Genomic DNA, 18,021 nt, shown 5'->3' with positions numbered 1-18,021 from the left:
TTTGCCTTGCACGCGGCCAACCCGGGTTCGAATCCCAGCATCCCATATGGTCCCCCAGCATCGCCAGGAGTAATTCCTGAGTGCATGAGCCAGGAGTGACCCCTGTGCAATGCTGGGTGGGACCCAAAACGCAAAAAAAAAAAAGGAAAGAAAGAAAATAGACGTGAAGGTCACGTGAAAGTGGACAAAATACTTTGCACCAAATCTGACTGGTGGGGCACAGCTTTCTGAGGGACAGATAGAAAACACAGATGAAGGAACCACCCACCCACCCATCCTTCCCCCTACAGATCCCATCGAACTAACTTCTCAATGACAGGTATTTCCAAGCCAGGATAAGCCCCAAGTGTCCCTCCCTGCAGAGGGGTCACAGATCCTGGTGGTGTCCCCTTCGCTCCCTCAGACCCAAAGAACGTCCCCAGCAGAAACGAACCTCTCCTCGACAAACACCCTGTTTTGAGAAAGTACGATTCCAAAACACTAACGAGGAATCTAGTTTTCAGAAGACATCAAGTCCCCTGAGTCCTGAGTCCCAAGACTTCCTGTCATGATATTCCCAGAAGCAAAATATCAAGTGTGACCTTATATATATATATATATATATATATATATATGTATATATATATATATATATTGCAGACGAATAAAGATTACACACAAGCCAAGCAGCTTTGCTCAGATCAATCTGCAACATACGGCCTGCCTGGTCAAAACCGTCTTGAACAAGAAGAGCAAAACGGCTGCCACCATTCTTCGTGATTTCAAGATAGATCCCTAAGCTACACTGATAAAAACTGTATGGTGCCAGCACGAAAACGGACGCCGATGGAACTGGGAGCTCGGCAATAAAGCCCACACCGATGAAAAGTCACCCTCAACCCAGCTCACCGATCCCAATAGAGAGATTCCACGTTTCTCTAAAGGTGCACAAACGCCCCACAGACGCAGGCCGAGGGCTCCGTATCACCGACCACCCCAACTCTCTATGGAGGTCGCCATCATGGCACAAAGGACAGGAGGTACTTTCGGGGGCACGTTAGAGGACCCAACAGCTGCCAGTGGGAACAGAGACTACAAAACGTCCAGACTGGACAAAGGATGATGGGTCGCCAGCAGCTTTTCAAAGAGAGCCGTCCCGAGGACAGAAGACTGGTTAAAGAAACTTTGGTACATCTACACAATGGAATACTACGCAGCTATTAGAAAAGATGGAGTCATGAACTTTGCATATAAGTGGATCAACATAGAGAGTACCATGCTAAGTGAGATGAGTCAGAGAGAGGGACAGACAGAGAAGGACTGCACTCATCTGTGAAATCTAAAGTAACAGAATGGGAGACTAAAACCCAAGGAGAGTAGAGATGAGGGCCAGGAGGTTGGCTCCACGGCTTGGGGGCCGGCCTCACACGCTGGGGGAAAAGGCAGCTCAGATAAAGCAGGGACCACCCAGTGAAGGATGCTTGGAGGGCCCGCTCGGGATGGGAGATGGGTGCTGAAAGTAGAGTATAGACCGAACATGATGGCCACTTACTACCTGTGTTGCAAACCACAACACCCAAAGGAGAGAGAGAGAGCAAACGGGAATGTGCCTGCCACAGAGGCGGTGGGGGAGGGGGAACAGGGGCGGGGGTGGCGGGAGGGAAACTGGGAACCTTGGTGGTGGGGAATGGGCTGGTGGAGGGGCACTCGATCACTGTATGACTGAAGCATAAGCATGAAAGTTTGGACCGCCGAGATGTGATCCCAGGGGCCGCACGCATGTGCGGCCTCTCCGCAGCTGCACGAGTGTGAATCCAGACCCAGCAAAACCTCTTTCGGCATGGGCAACTCCTCGCAGAATGTCTCCAGCCTGAGAACTAAGCCTCGGCCCCGTGCCCGCCCAGGAGGGGAAAGGTATTTCTCTCTCTCTCTCTCTCTCTCGCCTCTTTCTCTCCGGGGATGAAGGGCGCAATGTCCGCCATATTAAGACGACCACAGATTGGATTTTCAAGCCTGCAATGATCCAATATCTGGAAGAAATCTCCCTGGACTTAGTTGTTAAAGTACAGAAATTCAAAACCGCGCGGCTGCTAGTGCGGCCGCGCAACCTCATTTGTCTTCACAGTAGGTCTGAATCTAGTGGGGTACTCCTAACAACAATAGTGAGGTTTGTGTTAAAATATTGAATTTAACCAAAGTAAACAGAAAGTAAAATGAAACTTATCAGTTACAAGGCGGGGGGTGGGGGGGCGGGATGGGAGGTGTACTGTGTGGTTTTTTTTTGGTGGTGGTATATGGGTGCTGGTGAAGGGATGGTTGTTTCAGCATTGTATAACTGAGACCTAAGCCTGAAAGCATTGTAATCTTCCACATGGTGATTTAATAAAATAAAATTTTTATTTAAAAAAAAAAGAAAGTTTGTAAGTCTGTAACTGTACCTCACGGTGATACATTAAAAATAAATAATTGATTAATTTTTTTGAAAAAGAGAGAGAGAACAGTCATCTGATCCAGAAATCTAATTTCTGGGCATAGGCTCGACCCAACTGAAAACGGGGACCCCCAGGGGTGTCTGAGAGCAGCATGGCAGTGCTCCCGGGAGCACCGCTCACAGCTGAGAGGCGGGAACGACCCTCGCGCCCCCCACCCCCCACCACAGGCCAACAACAGGAAACTGCTGAGTGTGGGCAAGAAAGGGGTTGTCACTCCACTTATCACTCGCCTTTCGAAAGGGGGCTCTTGCCGTGCTCCCCCCTGGATGAACCGGGAGTCTCTAAAGGAAGCGAAGTCTGACGGGTGCAGGGCAGCCGCTACACGGGCCGCGGGAGCCGGAGCCGGTCAACCCCACCCAGGCAGAGAACAGTGGGTTCCGGGACAGGAGGAGAAGGGAGTCAAGAAGGCGACAGTCACAGGGGAGAGTCCCAGGAGAATAAAGGACGTCTTGGGGACATGCTGGCCACTGTGACACACAGTTGACACCACCACGCGTGTGCGTTTATGCTTTGAAGAGGCATGAAATTGGACCCCAAAAACTAATTGGATATTAGTATGTCCATTTTCATGGAAATATCAGTGTTGAGCATTTAAACTTCACAGTCTCATGTTCCTCATCTTGGAAAGATAAATAAATAGGAAAAATGTAAGAAACTGTTAGGAAGGCAAATCATATATCAAGTGTTCTTTCTAAAAAAAAGAAAAAGAGAAGAAAATTCTAGAATGGGTAAGTTTGAAATAGATACTTGCATTCAAATTCATCAGGCTGTGGTAGTGGATAGTAATTTTGCATAATAATGTGATCAAACTTAGACACTACTGAAGCCATATTACCCAAAGCATAGTAAAATTTTTTTGACTCATCAAGTTGCGACATTCACTAGGTAGAGCTCTCTTGTATGTCAATCACACCTTAATAAGAGAATTTTAAAGAACAATCAGGGCTATGAAACAACAAGATTTGAAAATTAATTGAATGGAAGCATTTTGGGAATGAAACAAACATGCATTAATAATTACATTTAGAAATTTACCCCCAGGACGGAAAGCCATTCATTCCAAGGGATGTGTGCAGACTGCATTCACTGCAGCACTAACACAATAGCCAAGACGTGGCCTCAAACTAGATGTCCAACAACAGGCCAGTGGTGGTGAAGAGGTGGTATCTGTACACAGTGGAATACTACACAGCCCTAAGGAGGGATGAAATCACGTGATTTGCCACAACATGGCTGGAACTGGGTGATGTGTTCAATGAAGTCAGCCGGAAGGACAAACACAGGATGATCTCACTTACATGTGTTACTTAGAGTTACTGGATGAGGAAATGCAGTGATTCGAGTGGGGGGATGCCTAGGTCTCTTCATCCCAAAGTATAGGGAGTAGAAGGAAAGACAGTGAGTGCGGGGTGGGATGAGACAGATGAGAGGCCCGAGGGGCAAGGGGCAAGGGACACGGCTGGCATGACGGAGCTAAGTGCCCCAGCCCCAGAGTCAACAGCACTGACGTCATGTGACCCTGACTTAAACAAACAAATGTACAAAGGTTCCTGCGGAGACTGGGGTGGGGGGGGGGCGAGGGCGGGGGAGCCGGGAGAGGCTGGTGGCGGCGGAGTTGGTGAGGGAACACCGTGTGTCTAAGACCCAGCCGTGAGCGACTCCACAACCATGGTGCTTCCATAAAATAAACTGGGGCGAGATAATGACATTAAATAAACCTTCCTAAGCACTCAGCTCAAAGGGAAAAAATAAATTAAAAACTTGACAGACGAATAAAACCTGACCCATGAAGGGGTTATTAGAATGGTTGGGGGCTTCTTCTGATCTGGAGTCACTCTGAAAAAATCCAAGCCCCCACCCCCCACCATGAGATGATCATCTTCACCACGGAAGCTGCGGCGAGAGGAGGCTGAGAAGTGGGTTCGAGGGCTTCCCCCCGGAGCCGGCACTGCTGGGCTCAGCGCCAGTGCTCAGGGTGGAACTTCTGCTTTCTTCACTGAATTTCCTTTGAACCTTTGTCAAAACTCAATTGACCAAGCACGAGTGCTCTATTTCTGTGTTCTCTTCCTGTGATATTAATATGTCCATTTTCATGGAAATATCAGTGTTGAGCATTTAAACTTCACAGTAAACCTCCAAGTCAGCACAAGCGAGATACTGCAGACTTTACATCAAAGTACAAAAATGGTTCGGGGGGCGGGGGGCTGGACCGATAACACAGCAGGTAGGGCGTTTGCCTTGCACGCAGCCGACCAGGGTTCGATTCCCAGCATCCCATAGGGTCCCCCGAGCACCGCCTGGAGTAATTCCTGAATTCCTGAGTGCATGAGCCAGGAGTAACCCCTGAGCATCGCCAGGTGTGACCCCAAAAAACAAAAACAAAAGAAAAAGGTATGAAAGGAGGAGGACAAATGGCAGAGGAAACGTCACCTCACCCGTGCAGGCGAGACCTGACTGGCTCTGACACGTCTGTACGTCCAGGGACGCACGGGCACGGGCCACAGGCCTGGGGATCAGCTCTATGACTCGAGAGCTCTAGAAGTCTTGGCGGAAACCTTGTGGCTGTAAGTTGGGTAAAGTTTTGTCTTTTTGTTTTCACTTGTGACACCGAGAGCATAGCAGGAAGGGGGGAATCGTAAGTAGACACGGTCCAAACCAAACACGCTGCAAGGAAGTCAAAGGACAAGATACAGACTGGGAGGATATTTCACGAGTCCACACGTTAAAGAGACACAACCAGGGTATCTTACACATACATACATGCACATAGATGTTTAGCTCTTAGCCTCAGTACTAACGGCCAGAGAGACAATATAGACAAGGTGCCGGCCTTGCACGCCACCAGCATGAGCTCAATCCCGGTACCTCATAGGGGCCCCTGAGCCCCACCAGGAGCGATCACTGAGCACAGAGGCAAGGGTGAACCATGAGTACAGCAGAGTGTGAAAAAAAGAGAAAAAGAGGAAGGAGGGAAGGAGGAAATGGAGGAAGGGAGGAAGGGAGGAAAGGGAGGAAGGGAGGAAGGAAGGAAGGAAGGAAGGAAGGAAGGAAGGAAGGAAGGAAGGAAGGAAGGAAGGGAGGAAGGAAGGAAGGAAGGAAGAAAGGGAGGGAGGGAGGGAGGAAGGAAGGAAGGAAGGAAGGAAGGGAGGGAGAGAGGGAGGGAGGGAGGGAAAGAGGGAGGGAGGGAGGGAGGGAGAAAGGGAGGGAGGGAGGGAGGGAGAAAGGGAGGGAGGGAGGGAGGGAGGGAGGGAGGGAGGGAGGGAGGGAGGGAGGGAGAAAGGGAGGAAGGGAGGAAGGGAGGGAGGGAGGAAGGGAGGAAGGAAGGAAGGAAGGAAGGAAGGAAGGAAGGAAGGAAGGAAGGGAGGGAGGGAGGGAGGGAGGGAGGGAGGGAGGGAGGGAGAAAGGAAGGAAGGAAGAAAGGGAGGGAGGGAGGAAGGAAGGGAGAGAGGGAGGGAGAGAGGGAGGGAGGGAGGGAGAAAGGACGGGAGGAAGGAAGGGAGGAAGGAAAGAAGGGAGGAAGGGAGGGAGGGAGGAAGGGAGGAAAGAAGGAAGGAAGGAAGGAAGGAAGGAAGGAAGGAAGGAAGGAAGGAAGGAAGGAAGGAAGGAAGGAAGGAAGGAAGGGAGGGAGGGAGGGAGGGAGGAAGGAAGGAAGGAAGGAAGGAAGGAAGGAAGGAAGGAAGGAAGGAAGGAAGGAAGGGAGGGAGGGAGGGAGGGAGGGAGGGAGGAAGGAAAGAAGAAAGGGAGGGAGGGAGAGAGGGAGGGAGGGAAGAAGGACGGGAGGAAGGAAGGGAGGAAGGAAAGAAGGGAGGAAGGGAGGGAGGGAGGAAGGGAGGAAGGACGGGAGGAAGGGAGGAAGGACGGGAGGAAGGAAGGAAGGAAGGGAGGAAGGAAGGAAGGAAGGAAGGAAGGAAGGAAGGAAGGAAGGAAGGATGGAAGGAAGGAAGGAAGGAAGGAAGGAAGGAAGGAAGGAAGGAAGGAAGGAAGGAAGGAAGGAAGGAAGGAAGGAAGGAAGGAAGGGAGGGAGGGAGGGAGGGAGGGAGGGAGGAAGGAGAAAGTCAACAATAAGGAAATATTAGTGTTTTCAATGAACAACAGATCTGAACACGCACTTCACCTAAGAAGATACATAAATGGCCAAACAGCATGTGAAAGGTGCTCAGCGTTATCAGCAAACCGAGTTCAGACTGGGAGAAGAGACCCTCAGGCAGCTCCCTGAGTGACTGCGTCTGAAACACCGGTGGGCAGGTGGGGAAGCGCCTCGCTCACACTCAGCTAGTGGAAGTGGAAAATGAAACAACTACTTTGGAAAACAGTTTGGCAGCTCTTAAAAAATTAACGATGCATCTGGGGAGGCAACACGCATTTTTGAAGAGGCATGGAAATTGTACCCCCAAAACATACACAATCTTATGCACATACAATGAAAACCTATATTGCATCAACAACAAAACAAATCATGTGCCTTTCTTAAGATGCAGACAATCTACTACCTGCTATTTCCCTAAGAGAATTTAAAGCATATAACCCTACGCGGGACTGTATAGCAATATTTATAGTGGGTTTATTTCTAACAGCCTGAAACCAAAACCAACCGATGTCAAAAGGAAATGCATAAACAAATTGTGATCTACAGTAAGCCCAGTGGCTTGCTTCTCGGCAATAAAAAGGAATGAATTATTGAGACACAAAACAAAACAGATGAGCTTCAGAATAATCATGCCGGGTGCAGAATATCAGGAAGGGGAAAAGCTCGCCGACTGTATAATTCTATTTCTGAGGAAGTTCTGAGACAGAAATCCCTAGTGACATGAAGCACACTTTGCTTGTTTGGGGGCTGCACACACACGGGCGTGTCACCTGGGCGATGCTGCCGTCTCACAGATGCGGGCACAGGTCCAGACTCCCTAAGTCACATGCTTTAAATATGCATGAGGTAGGAGTTCAATAGGCTTCACTGGGGGGACCTCGAAAAAATAACGCAGCAACTTTCAAAATTAATAAGATTTTAAGGACGGAGGCGAGCAAAGTAGAGAGGAAAAACACAAAGCTATTGAAACGGAGGCAAAGAGGCAGGAAAGACAGAGAAGATTTGACAAACATGATTTCAATGTCCCGGAGAGACTGGGAGAGAGAGGGAGAGGGGCAAGGCTTGAAGAATGGCGGAGAGGAATTTTCTAGGTAGACATCAATCCACGAATCATAAAAGCCCAATGGATTCCTAATGGAATAAATAAAAAGTACCATACACCTGCATACATCAAAGGAAACCCATGGCATGCCAAAGATTAAAAGAAGATCTTAAAAGTAGCCAGAGATGAAAGACCTTCAAAGAGAGAACAGACTAATAGCAGCAGCTCCTCGCAGAACAAAAACCAACGAAGCCCCTTTGATGTGCAGGGAGAAAATAACTGTCAATCTAAGGTTGTATACCCTGCAAAAATGTTTTCAACAAGGATAGAATAAATGTGTTTTCAGGCTGCTAAAGATGGGGGGAAGTCTTCTCCCCTAAAGACAATTCTAGACATGCTGCTTCAGACAGGAGAAAACAACCCCAGAAGGAAGCTCCGGTCAGCAGGAAAGGACCGTCACCTGCGTCTGGGTGACCTCGGCCCCAAGAGCCAGGGAGGAGACACTAACAGCAACAACCAAAACTACACACAGATCTCAAACCCGACAAGTACACATCTGTTCACCCGAGGCCCGAACATTGAGAATTTGCAAATAACGACCCTGCAGAAGGGTGTGAGACAAGGGTGTGACCCACCCCAGCTCGGACACGTGTGGATACAGTCACTGTGGAGGGGGATTTGGAGATACGTTTAGAAAGCTGGAATTGCCATTGTTTATAATCTAGCGACTTCACTTTGAGGTACATTTCTAGAACCGCTCCTACATCCTGCCTCATACAGGATTCTTTGTACGTTCGCCACAAAGGTCACCAAACACTTTCAGAGCAAGTGTAATTGTCCACGAGAAGGAGGATGGGAAATAAACTGTGTCCTGCTGATGGGTGGGACTACGAGAGCTGACCAGCGAGAGAAACAGAGACGCAGCCCGTGTGCACAGTCAAAACGCAATATTCAGTTTGAAATACCCAGCTCTGGCTGAGGGGTAGCGGGTCTAGCCTGAAATGAGGACGTTAGTGGGGTCGCCGACCTGGAAGGACACAGACTGAAACTAGTGGCGCCCACTGCACCCGGCGGCATCACGGGCTTCCCCACTTGGCTAGCCTTTCTCACACGGCAGTATTCTGTCTTCTTTTCTATGCCTGGTGACAGGGCGGTGCGTGTGCTTTCCGAGCCATCCCCAGGCGCTGGAAAACCGATCTGCGGAACCGTGATGCGATTTTCCTTTTTGTTTTTCAAAACAGAAGCAAACGAAACAGCCAGTCTCGTGTATGAACTCTGACTTTCCTCTGTGAGCAAAGACCCAGGGGAGAACTTCTGCTTCCTCGTTCCCTCTTTGCCACTAGGAGCTCCTGGGGGGAGCTACCTGGGGTCACCGTCCTGGGGGGAACCGGGAGCTGCTGGCGCGTAGCCTCCAGCTAGGTCCCAGCCACGCTAGCCCATGGGGCGCGGCCGAGAGTGGCACCTTTCACCTCATACCTACCGTCTGGGTCCAGGCGTGAAGCAGGGAAGGCTCAGAGGTGGAGAGGACCTGCCCCATTTGCCTGTTTAGGAGCAGGAAGAAGGGGACCAGCACCCAAACCCAGGAGTCAGCCGACAACGGGGTTACGCAGAAACCCAATCACCCAGGGGGTCTCCGGGAAGGGATGCAGTCAGGGACGCCTCGATCCGAGCCCAGCAAGACCCATACTGACCAGGTCATAAATTAAGTCTGAGTTGTTGAAAGCAACAGACAGGGTTGGTGATTTGTTATAACAGAAATAGAAGAGCTACAGTAACAGATAGTCACAGAGAGGAGAGAATGAGGTTGATGATGGATGGATGGATGGATGGATGGATGGACGGACGGATGGATGGATAGGTAGGTGGGTGGATAAATGAATGGATGGATGGGCGGGTGGGTGGCTAGATGGATGGGTGGATGGATGGATGGATGGATGGATAGATAGGTGGATGGATGGATGGATGGATGGATGGATGGATGGATGGATGGATGGATGGATGGATGGATGGATGGGTGGATGAACGAATGGATGGATGGGCGGGTGGGTGGCTAGATGGATGGGTGGGTGGATGGGTGGATGGGCAGATGGGTGGGGAGATACAGACTGACAGAAGGGAGGAGGGAGGGAAGAAAGGAGGAAGGAGGACAGTGGGAGGTCAGACATCTAGATGGAGATTTTCACCCCCCAGTCAGACAGCTGGGGGGGCGCGAGCTGGCGGCTGCTGCGCGGCTGTGTCCCGGGTAGCTACCCTCAGCACCACCCAGTCTCTGCCATGCAGGAAGGTGGGCCCGTGACCTTCAGGGCCTGGCTGTGTCGGAGAAGCCGCGAGTCTAGACTTGCCCGTGAGAGCCTGGTTGTCACTAAGCAGCTCCCACAGACCAGGCGCAGCTTCCCGGGCGTCCTCGGGCCAGGCCCTCCCGAGCCACCGCAGGTGCCGCTGCCCGGCCTCTCAGGGCGCCCGGCTGGGGGCGCCGGCTCTAGGCAGCGCGTGGCGGATGCTGACGGAGCCCAGGTGAAGTCTCAGGGCGGGGAGAGCCCGTGCGAGCCACCCCGTCTCTCCCTTCCTCACGCACCCAGACGCAGGGCGGGAGAGGCTCAGCCCGCGGCTGTGGTGATGAGGGTACGACTCAGAGCCTCGTCCCTGAGGCTAATGTGAGGCGCCGAGGGGAGGCCTCCGCAGCCCAGGCCACCTCCTCTCAGGCCCCGTGACCTCTGGTTCACACCCACGTCTGTGCGGCTCTACCCTGGAGGCCCTGCTCTGTGAGGCGGCTTGGCTGGCCCCTGCCTGGGCAGTGCGGGAACCCACGACCCTGGACTGTTGGAAGGCAGCGGGTGCGAGGGGGCCGGTTCGAGGGGGCCGGTGCGAGGGGGGCCTGGTGAGCGGGGGCCTGGTGAGGGGGCACCCACAGGTGCTGGGCCAGGGAGCACGGGCCTCTGAAGAGGGGTGTCCTGTGAACCTGGGCTCGCAGGTCCTCTAAGAACAGTGAGACTGGACCCTGACCAGGGACAGAGCTGAAGGCACCCCCGGAGTAGAGGGGGGTCCCGGGGACTCCGGTTTGGAAGGGAGGGTTCCAAAAAGCCTCCAGGATCTGGGCTCAAAGTTGGAAGTGGAGGCGGGGAGGGTGGGCTGCGGGCAGGCTCGGGGGTCGCCTTAGCTCTGGGCGGGCGGCCGGAAGGTCTTGCTCTTGGGCGCCAGGCCGGCCCTGAGCGCTGAGAAGGAGGGAGAGCTGGAGGCCTGGCAGGACCGCCCGGGACGAGCACTGGCCCGGGAGGTGCCCGCCGTCTCCTCGGCTGGGCTGTTTCCTCATTTCTCTGCAGAGGACATGCATCGTTTGCATAATTAAAAAAGCAATAAAAGCTGTAAATAATTAACACGCTCTCTCCTCAGGACTCGCACGGGATGGATGTGCCTGCTCTGTTATTGCAAACATTTGCCGCGTCCTTGGCTGCAGAGGCAGCGTGGGACGGCCCCGGGTGGAGGGGGGACACAGCTGAGGCTTCCCTGCGGGACTCAGCCTGGAGCTTCCGGCTAAGAAATGTGGAACGGGCGGGCAGGCACCTGCCCCACACTCGGCCGGCCAGGGCTCAATCCCGGTCACCTCTCGGCATGGACCCGGGCACAGGCTCACGCTCCCACACAGGTGATCCTGCCCTGCTGCCCGGGATCCACTGCATGGAATCCACTGCACGGAATCCACTACACCGAATCCACTGCACGGAATCCACTGCATGGAATCCACTACATGGAATCCACTACACAGAACCCACTAATGGAATCCAGTGCACAGAATCCACCACAAAGAATCCACTAACAGGACCCAGTAGTGGAATCCTCTACACGGAACCCACTGCACGGAACCCACCGCCTTTTGAACCCCGGAGCCATTTTCCCTGGGCATTTGGGGGAAGTGTCCTTGGCAGTCCTGGCCAGATGCCCGCCGTGCCCACGCCAGGGTGCCACATGCCTACCTTTTGGCAGTGCCGCTTGCTCTGTGTTGCTGGCTGTTCCCACGAGCCCTCTTGGCGCTCCCATGGGGCCGACTGTCCTTCTGGGCCAGCTCAGGTGCCCAGGGCCGGGCCGTCCCTCCCAGAGCTGGGGGGCAGGGGAGCTGAAAGAAGGGCAGTGTGGACATGAGGCCACCCCAGCGAAGGAGCAACACGCAGATCTTCCCCTGCAGACACACCCACTGGGGAAACTGAGGCCCAGGGGCCCCTTGACACCTCAAGGGTGAGAAGGGTGTTCCTGGGCAGAAGCTTCCAGAAGGCTACCTAGGCTGGACCCCGGAAGATGTCCAGACCTTGGGCATTCCCAGAAGCCCCGGGGTCAGTTCGTGCTCTGCCACCCCGGGGCCCCACGCCCGGCACCCCTCAGCCGCCTGACCTGCAGGGCCACCCCCCACCCATGGGCATCGCCACCCGCCCCGGCCACCACCCGAGAAGCCCCTTTCCCAGGCTCTGGGATTCCGCCTGTGCCCCTGTGTGTGTGCCCGCCGCCCTCCCGCTGCCCGCCCGGCGCTCACCTGGCACGCGGGCGGCTGGGTCTGTCCTCGGGGGCCGGGGCTGCTGCCTCCCCGCGTGGCCAGGGCCGGGGGCGGTGCCAGGTAGGCGGAGGCGCCCGTGTCCCCCTGCTCCAGCGCCAGGGGCAGGCTCCGGTGCAGGCAGCACCAGGTCAGCTGGGGCTCGGCCCGCAGGGAGGGGAAGGGAGCCCCGCGGCCCCCCGCGGCCCCTGAGCTGGGGGCGGAGACGTGAGAGCCGACGTGGGGCCCCTCCGAGGCCTGCGAAGGGTCCTCCAGAGACGCCCCTCGCTCCCTGCTGGGGGCCCTGGGCCTCCCCCCAGCACAGTCCCGGCCTCCCCCCGCCCCGCAGGCCCCGCCCTCAGCATCCTTTGTCCCTCGGGGGTCCCAGGTGGGCGTGGGCGGGAAAGGGGCGCCTTCCCTGGGACAGTCCCCAGCCACGGGTGTGGGAGGGGTGCCCCCTCGCCCCCTCCCGGCTCCCTGCAGCTCCCCCTTACTCCTGTCCCCTGATCTGGACCCGCCGGGGGTCTCCTTGAAGCCGTCTGTGCCCGGCCCGGAGACCCCGGAGGCCGGCTGAGCCCCACCCGGGGCCTCTCCCTGAGGTAGCCTGAGAAGGTATTTGGGGGGGAAGGGGGGCTCCGAGGGGGCCGTGAGGATACTGGGAGCCCCTGGGGGGGCGGCTTCCGGGCACAGTGGGGGCTCCTTATTCCTGGAGGGGGGCGTGTCCTGTCTGCGGGGGGAGCCCCCAGCCGACGCCCCCACCTCCAGGCACCCCTGGCCACTCTGCCCCTCCACTCTCACCCTCTTGGTCTCTAAGGGGCTCCCCTCCACTGCCCGGGGAACCCCCGAGTGCCCACCACACTGCCCGGGGCTCCCCGCACTCCTGGGCTCGGCCCCTGCCAGCAGGGGGACCCTCTGACCCACCCCGGGGCCTTCTTGGCAGCTGAGGGTGGGGAGCGACCTGGCCTGGCGCCCCAAACTCTCGTCACGGTCCCCCGCTTTAGCCCCTGTGTCCCTCCGCGTGGGGGACTCAGCCTCCAAGACGGTGCCCGGGGCTGGAGAGGGGCCCTGGGGCCCCGACTGCACAAGGACAGAGACGCCCCCCTGGCTGGGAGTCCCCCTTGTACCCCCCGGGCGGCCGCTGCTCGTTTTCTGGTAGAGTTTCTGGAAGGAGTCTCGGCCGTACACCTGCCACTTCTCCTGCGAGAACATCTGTGACCGCCTGGCCGAGGCCCTCTTGGTGGCCCTGGCCCTGCCGGCTGCCGGCCCCCCACCCTCGGCGCGCGGGCCCTCCGGTTCCTCGGCGGGGCCGGGGCCGTCCCCGGCCGGGGGTCCTGGCAGGTCTTCCACGGCGGCCTGCCGGACCAGGGCCCGGGGGTGACCACTGGGGACGGCCACCACCGTCAGCGCCAGGCGGCCCCCCAGCCCCGCGGCGGGGCCCGGCCGGGGGCTCAGGAGCGCGTCCCCTCGGGGGGCGGCCGTGCGGGGCCCCTGCGGCTCGGGCCAGGTCCGGACGCCCTCCACGGCGGGCAGCGAGTTGCTCCTGGTGACGGGGCCGCACTCGGCGCCCGTGGACAGCTGCGTGGGCACCGAGTGGAAGAAGAGCGGGCGCGGGCGCGCGGGCGGGCCAAGGGCGGAGCGCGCGGGGGCCAGGCGGCGGCGCGGCGCGCGCGGGCCCGCGGGGAAGGCGCCGCGGAGGGCGCCGGGCGCCAGGTCCAGGCTGCCCCGCGCGCCCAGCAGGGAGCGGCGCGGCCGCACGTGCTCCAGCTGCGGGTCGGCCACCACCGCCTGGTTGTGCGAGATGAGCCGCGCGATGCGCTCCTCCAGCTGCCGCTTCTCCAGCGCGGGGCCCGTGCCCCGTGCGCCCTCGCCGTCGGGCTCGGCGCTGGCCCCCGGGCTGCCGGGAGCGGGGGGCTGCTCGGCGCTGTCCGAGCGGGACAGGTAGCCCGAGTCGGTGCTCTCGCACTTGCGGAGCCGGCCCTCGGGGGCCCGCGCGTCCGCTGCCTTCTCCCAGGGCTGGGGCGGGGGCCCCGGCCTGCCGGCCGCCGGGGACTTCTGTCTGGCCGGGGAGAGGTCCTCCTCGTCCCCCGGCTTGGGGTCCTGGCCCTGGGGGCCCAGGCGGCTGTGGCTCAGGTGCGTCTGCGTGCGTCGGTGCTTGTACAGGTTGCTCTGCGTCTTGAAGGCGATGCCGCAGCTGGCGCAGGGGAAGGGCCTCTCGCCCGTGTGCGAGCGGATGTGCTTCTCCAGCACGCTGGGCTTCCCGCAGTCCCGGCCGCAGTGCGGGCACAGGTGCCGCCCGGCACCCCGTGCCCTGCCCGGGCTGCCCAGCGGGGGCCCGGGGCCCGGGGACAGCACCGGCAGGGCGCCCACCAGGTTCACGGTGAGGGTGGGCGCCCCTCGCTTGCCCTGGGCCGGGCCGGGCCCCTCGGGCTGCAGCAGGGGGCTGAGGAGGAGGGGGGCACCGCCCCCCTCCAGGCTGCTGGGCAGGAGCGGGGCGCGGGGCTGCAGACCCCCGGGAGGCACCATGTGGTACAGCGGCACGGGCAGCGCCTTCAGGAGCAGCGTGGGGGCCAGGCCCGGCTCGGGCGGCGGCAGGATGACCGGGCCCAGGGTCAGGCCGGGCGAGGCCTGGCCCCCTGGCGCCCCCGCCGGGCTGGGTGCCAGAGCTGGCTGGTCCCTGGCAGGGGAGGGTGGGCAGGTGAGCGTCGGCGTCTCCATTCCACAGCATCTGGGCTGCTCAGGACAGCGGGCGACCTGCGGGCGAAGGCCACACGTTACCAGGACACCGTCACCCCCCACCCCTGACGACCGGCGACAAGGCACGGGCACGGGACGGGCACACGGGCACAGAAGCCACCGTAGCCAGGACAGTGACGTGGGGACCAGACTTGGGTCCGTTCAGTTCTGACTCACCTGCCGCGTCCCCCGCCCAGGCCTGCTCTGTGTGCCCAGCCCCACCCCGGGGCCTGAGAGGCCCTGCAGTGCCGCCTGTGCGAGCCTCAGTGTCCACATCTGTCCAGGGGCCCGCGGCTGTGAGACCGGCCTGCACAGCCGGAGGCAGGGGCCCACGTGTGAGTCCACAGAAGCCACGTGTGTCTTTAGTGCAAGAACAATAGCTCGGACCCCAGCAGGCCAAGGCCTGTTCATCCATTGCCCGGCCAGAAGGAAGGGCCGGAGAGACACTGCAGGGGGCAGGGCGCTGGCCTTGCACACAGCTGACCCAAGTGGTCCCGAGTACCAGCAGGCGCCATCCCTGAGCACAGCGCCAGGAGTAACCCCTGAGCCTGGCTGGGTGCTCCCCCATCCTAGGAGCCCCCAAAGTGAAGGGTGCTCAAACTTTGGGCATCCACATGTGAAGAATGAAGTGAGACTCCTCTTTTGCACCCCGTATAAACATTATTCAGAGTCAATCGAATGCTGAGATGCAAAAGCGAAACCCATTGGACATCGGAAGAAAACACAGAACGGGGCTAGAGCAATAGCACAGCGGGGAGGGCATTTGCCTTGCATGCAGCTGACACAGATTCGATCCCCAGCATCCCATAGGGTCCCCCGGGCACCGCCAGGAGTAATTCCTAAGTGCAGAGCCAGAAGTAACCCCTGTGCATCGCCGGCTGTGACCCAAAAAGCAAAAAGAGAAGAAAACACAGAAACAATTTTTATGACTGTGGGTTTGTCAATAAATGACTAGACATGGCACCAAATGTACAACATGTTTTAAAATGAATTAGCTAATTTGACTTCCAATTTTGGAACCCCCAAGTGGGAGGGGGAAAATTACCACTCATGTTTTAGATCTATTTAGAGTGCTGAAAGAGCTCACAGCCAGGTTCCCGGAGCGCCCAGCAGCGCAGAGGGCTAAGAGGCTGGGGTCTGCAGACACAGGGAACCCACCCAGCCTGAGAAGAGAGGAGGTCTTGGTTCACTGCAATGTGGATGAGAGGAAGGTGCTGTGCTGAGTGAAGTGAGTGCTGGGACTGGAGAGCTGGTGCCCATGGCTGACACCGGTTCAATCCCCGCCCGCATCGGCGATGTGGCCCAGAATGGTCTCACTTGGACATGCAGCAAGAGGGACCAGGCGGTCTGAGACGGTGGGACTAACGCGGGACACCGGGCACGGAGGGACGGTGGGCGCAGGGCCTGACCCTGGCAGGGACACCGGGCAGCAGCACTTCTGCATAAAGCAGAGACTTGGATACTATTGCCAACCGTGAGCCCTCAAGAAAAAAACATTTTCCAAATGGGCACATAATGTTTACAGCAACACTGTGGGACACAGTCCGAAACAGAAAGAGCCCCAAATCCACGCCCTGTGGACAGACAAAGAAGGGCACATCCACGCCCCATGGATGGACGGACACAGCAGGACACATCCGCGCCCCATGGACGGATGGACACAGCAGGGCACATCCACGCCCCATGGATGGACAGACACAGCAGGGCACATCCATGCCCCATGGATGGACGGACACAGCAGGACACATCCACGCCCCGTGGATGGACAGACACAGCAGGACACATCCACGCCCCGTGGATGGACAGACACAGCAGGACACATCCACGCCCCGTGGATGGACGGACACAGCAGGACACATCCACGCCCCGTGGATGGACAGACACAGCAGGACACATCCACGCCCCGTGGATGGACGGACACAGCAGGACACATCCACGCCCCGTGGATGGACAGACACAGCAGGACACATCCACGCCCCATGGATGGACGGACACAGCAGGGCACATCCACACCCCATGGATGGACGGACACAGCAGGGCACATCCACGCCCCGTGGATGGACAGACACAGCAGGACACATCCACGCCCCGTGGATGGACAGACACAGCAGGACACATCCATGCCCTGTGGACGGACACAGCAGGACACATCCATGCCCTGTGGACGGACACAGCAGGGCATATCCACGCCCCATGGACGGACACAGCAGGACAAATCCACGCCCCGCGGACAGACAGACACAGCCTCAGGGATGGACAGGCAGCAATGTCCCCGTGCCTGAATGGGGTGTGTCCCTGCCCGGGGCCCTGGGAGCAGATGCCGGGAGCAGAGGCGACGCCGTTCCCGGCTCTGCTGCTGTGAGTCCCCGAGCTGGACGGGCCACGAGCACAGGACAGAGCCAGTGGCCGCAGGGGGGCAGAAGTGGATGCCCCCTCTGGATGTCATACTGGAGGAATCGGAGCCTGAGAGCCAAGGCTGTGGCTCCGTGCCCCCTCACTGGCCCTGTCCCTGCACGCGTGGGCCCACGCCCGGCGGGATCCCGAGACAGCCGTGCCTGCCGGCGTCACTCCTGGTTCTTGTTCTGGGCCGGGGGCTTCTGTACAGACCCCGGCAGACGCGCCAAAGTGGCCACACTCGGCCCCGCGCTGAGCTGCTGGGGGTCCCTCGGGCATCCCCCAGAGGGGCCCGTGCTCAGCCCCTCCTGCTCCTTCCCGCCTGGAGACCCTCTCCCCTCCTTGGCACTGGGGGGCCACGCGGGCCCCTCCCACCTGCCTCCTGAGCCCCCAGACCTAATGTTTGTCTTGGAAAAAATTTGAGACAGAAACTTGGAAGATTCCTGCGTGGCCCCGTGGGGCTCTGGGCACTGACGGGGGGGCTGGGGGATGCATCTGGGGGTGGTGGACGGGCCTGAGCTGACGGGGAGCTCGAGGGGGCACTGCCAGGCGTCCAGAGGGCGCTTGCTCGAGTGTTCACGCACATCTGGAAGGATCGACCAGTGCTCCCTCCGCCACCGGCCCCTCCCACCCGTGTCTCCAGAGCCGGCATTGCCTCCCGGCTCCGCGGGGAAGAACCTGGCGAGGCCTTTGTCTGAGGGGACCCCGGGGGCGCTCACAGGACGCCATGCAGAGCTGAGGGGCAGGCCGGGTCCAGGCAAGGCCGCAGGAACGC

General features: G+C 58.3%; 1 protein-coding gene across 1 annotated transcript in view; it reads right to left on the bottom strand.

Annotated features, from left to right (window-relative positions):
* The window catches only part of ZNF831 (zinc finger protein 831), a 70,311-nt gene that overhangs the window by 39,649 nt on the left and 12,641 nt on the right, over window positions 1-18,021 (bottom strand). The window contains exons 2-3 of the mRNA XM_055137381.1: window positions 12,123-14,870; window positions 11,572-11,711 (exon numbers count right to left, since the gene is read on the bottom strand). Coding sequence (XP_054993356.1) covers window positions 11,572-11,711; window positions 12,123-14,834 — 2,852 coding nt within the window. The 5' untranslated portion in view covers window positions 14,835-14,870. The remainder of the gene's footprint in view (window positions 1-11,571; window positions 11,712-12,122; window positions 14,871-18,021) is intronic.

The sequence above is a fragment of the Sorex araneus genome, chromosome 5 (assembly GCF_027595985.1).
Source record: "Sorex araneus isolate mSorAra2 chromosome 5, mSorAra2.pri, whole genome shotgun sequence".
Lineage (NCBI taxonomy): Eukaryota > Metazoa > Chordata > Mammalia > Eulipotyphla > Soricidae > Sorex > Sorex araneus.
Note: the sequence above shows the minus strand (reverse complement) of the source record. Positions and strands in the feature narration are given on the sequence as shown.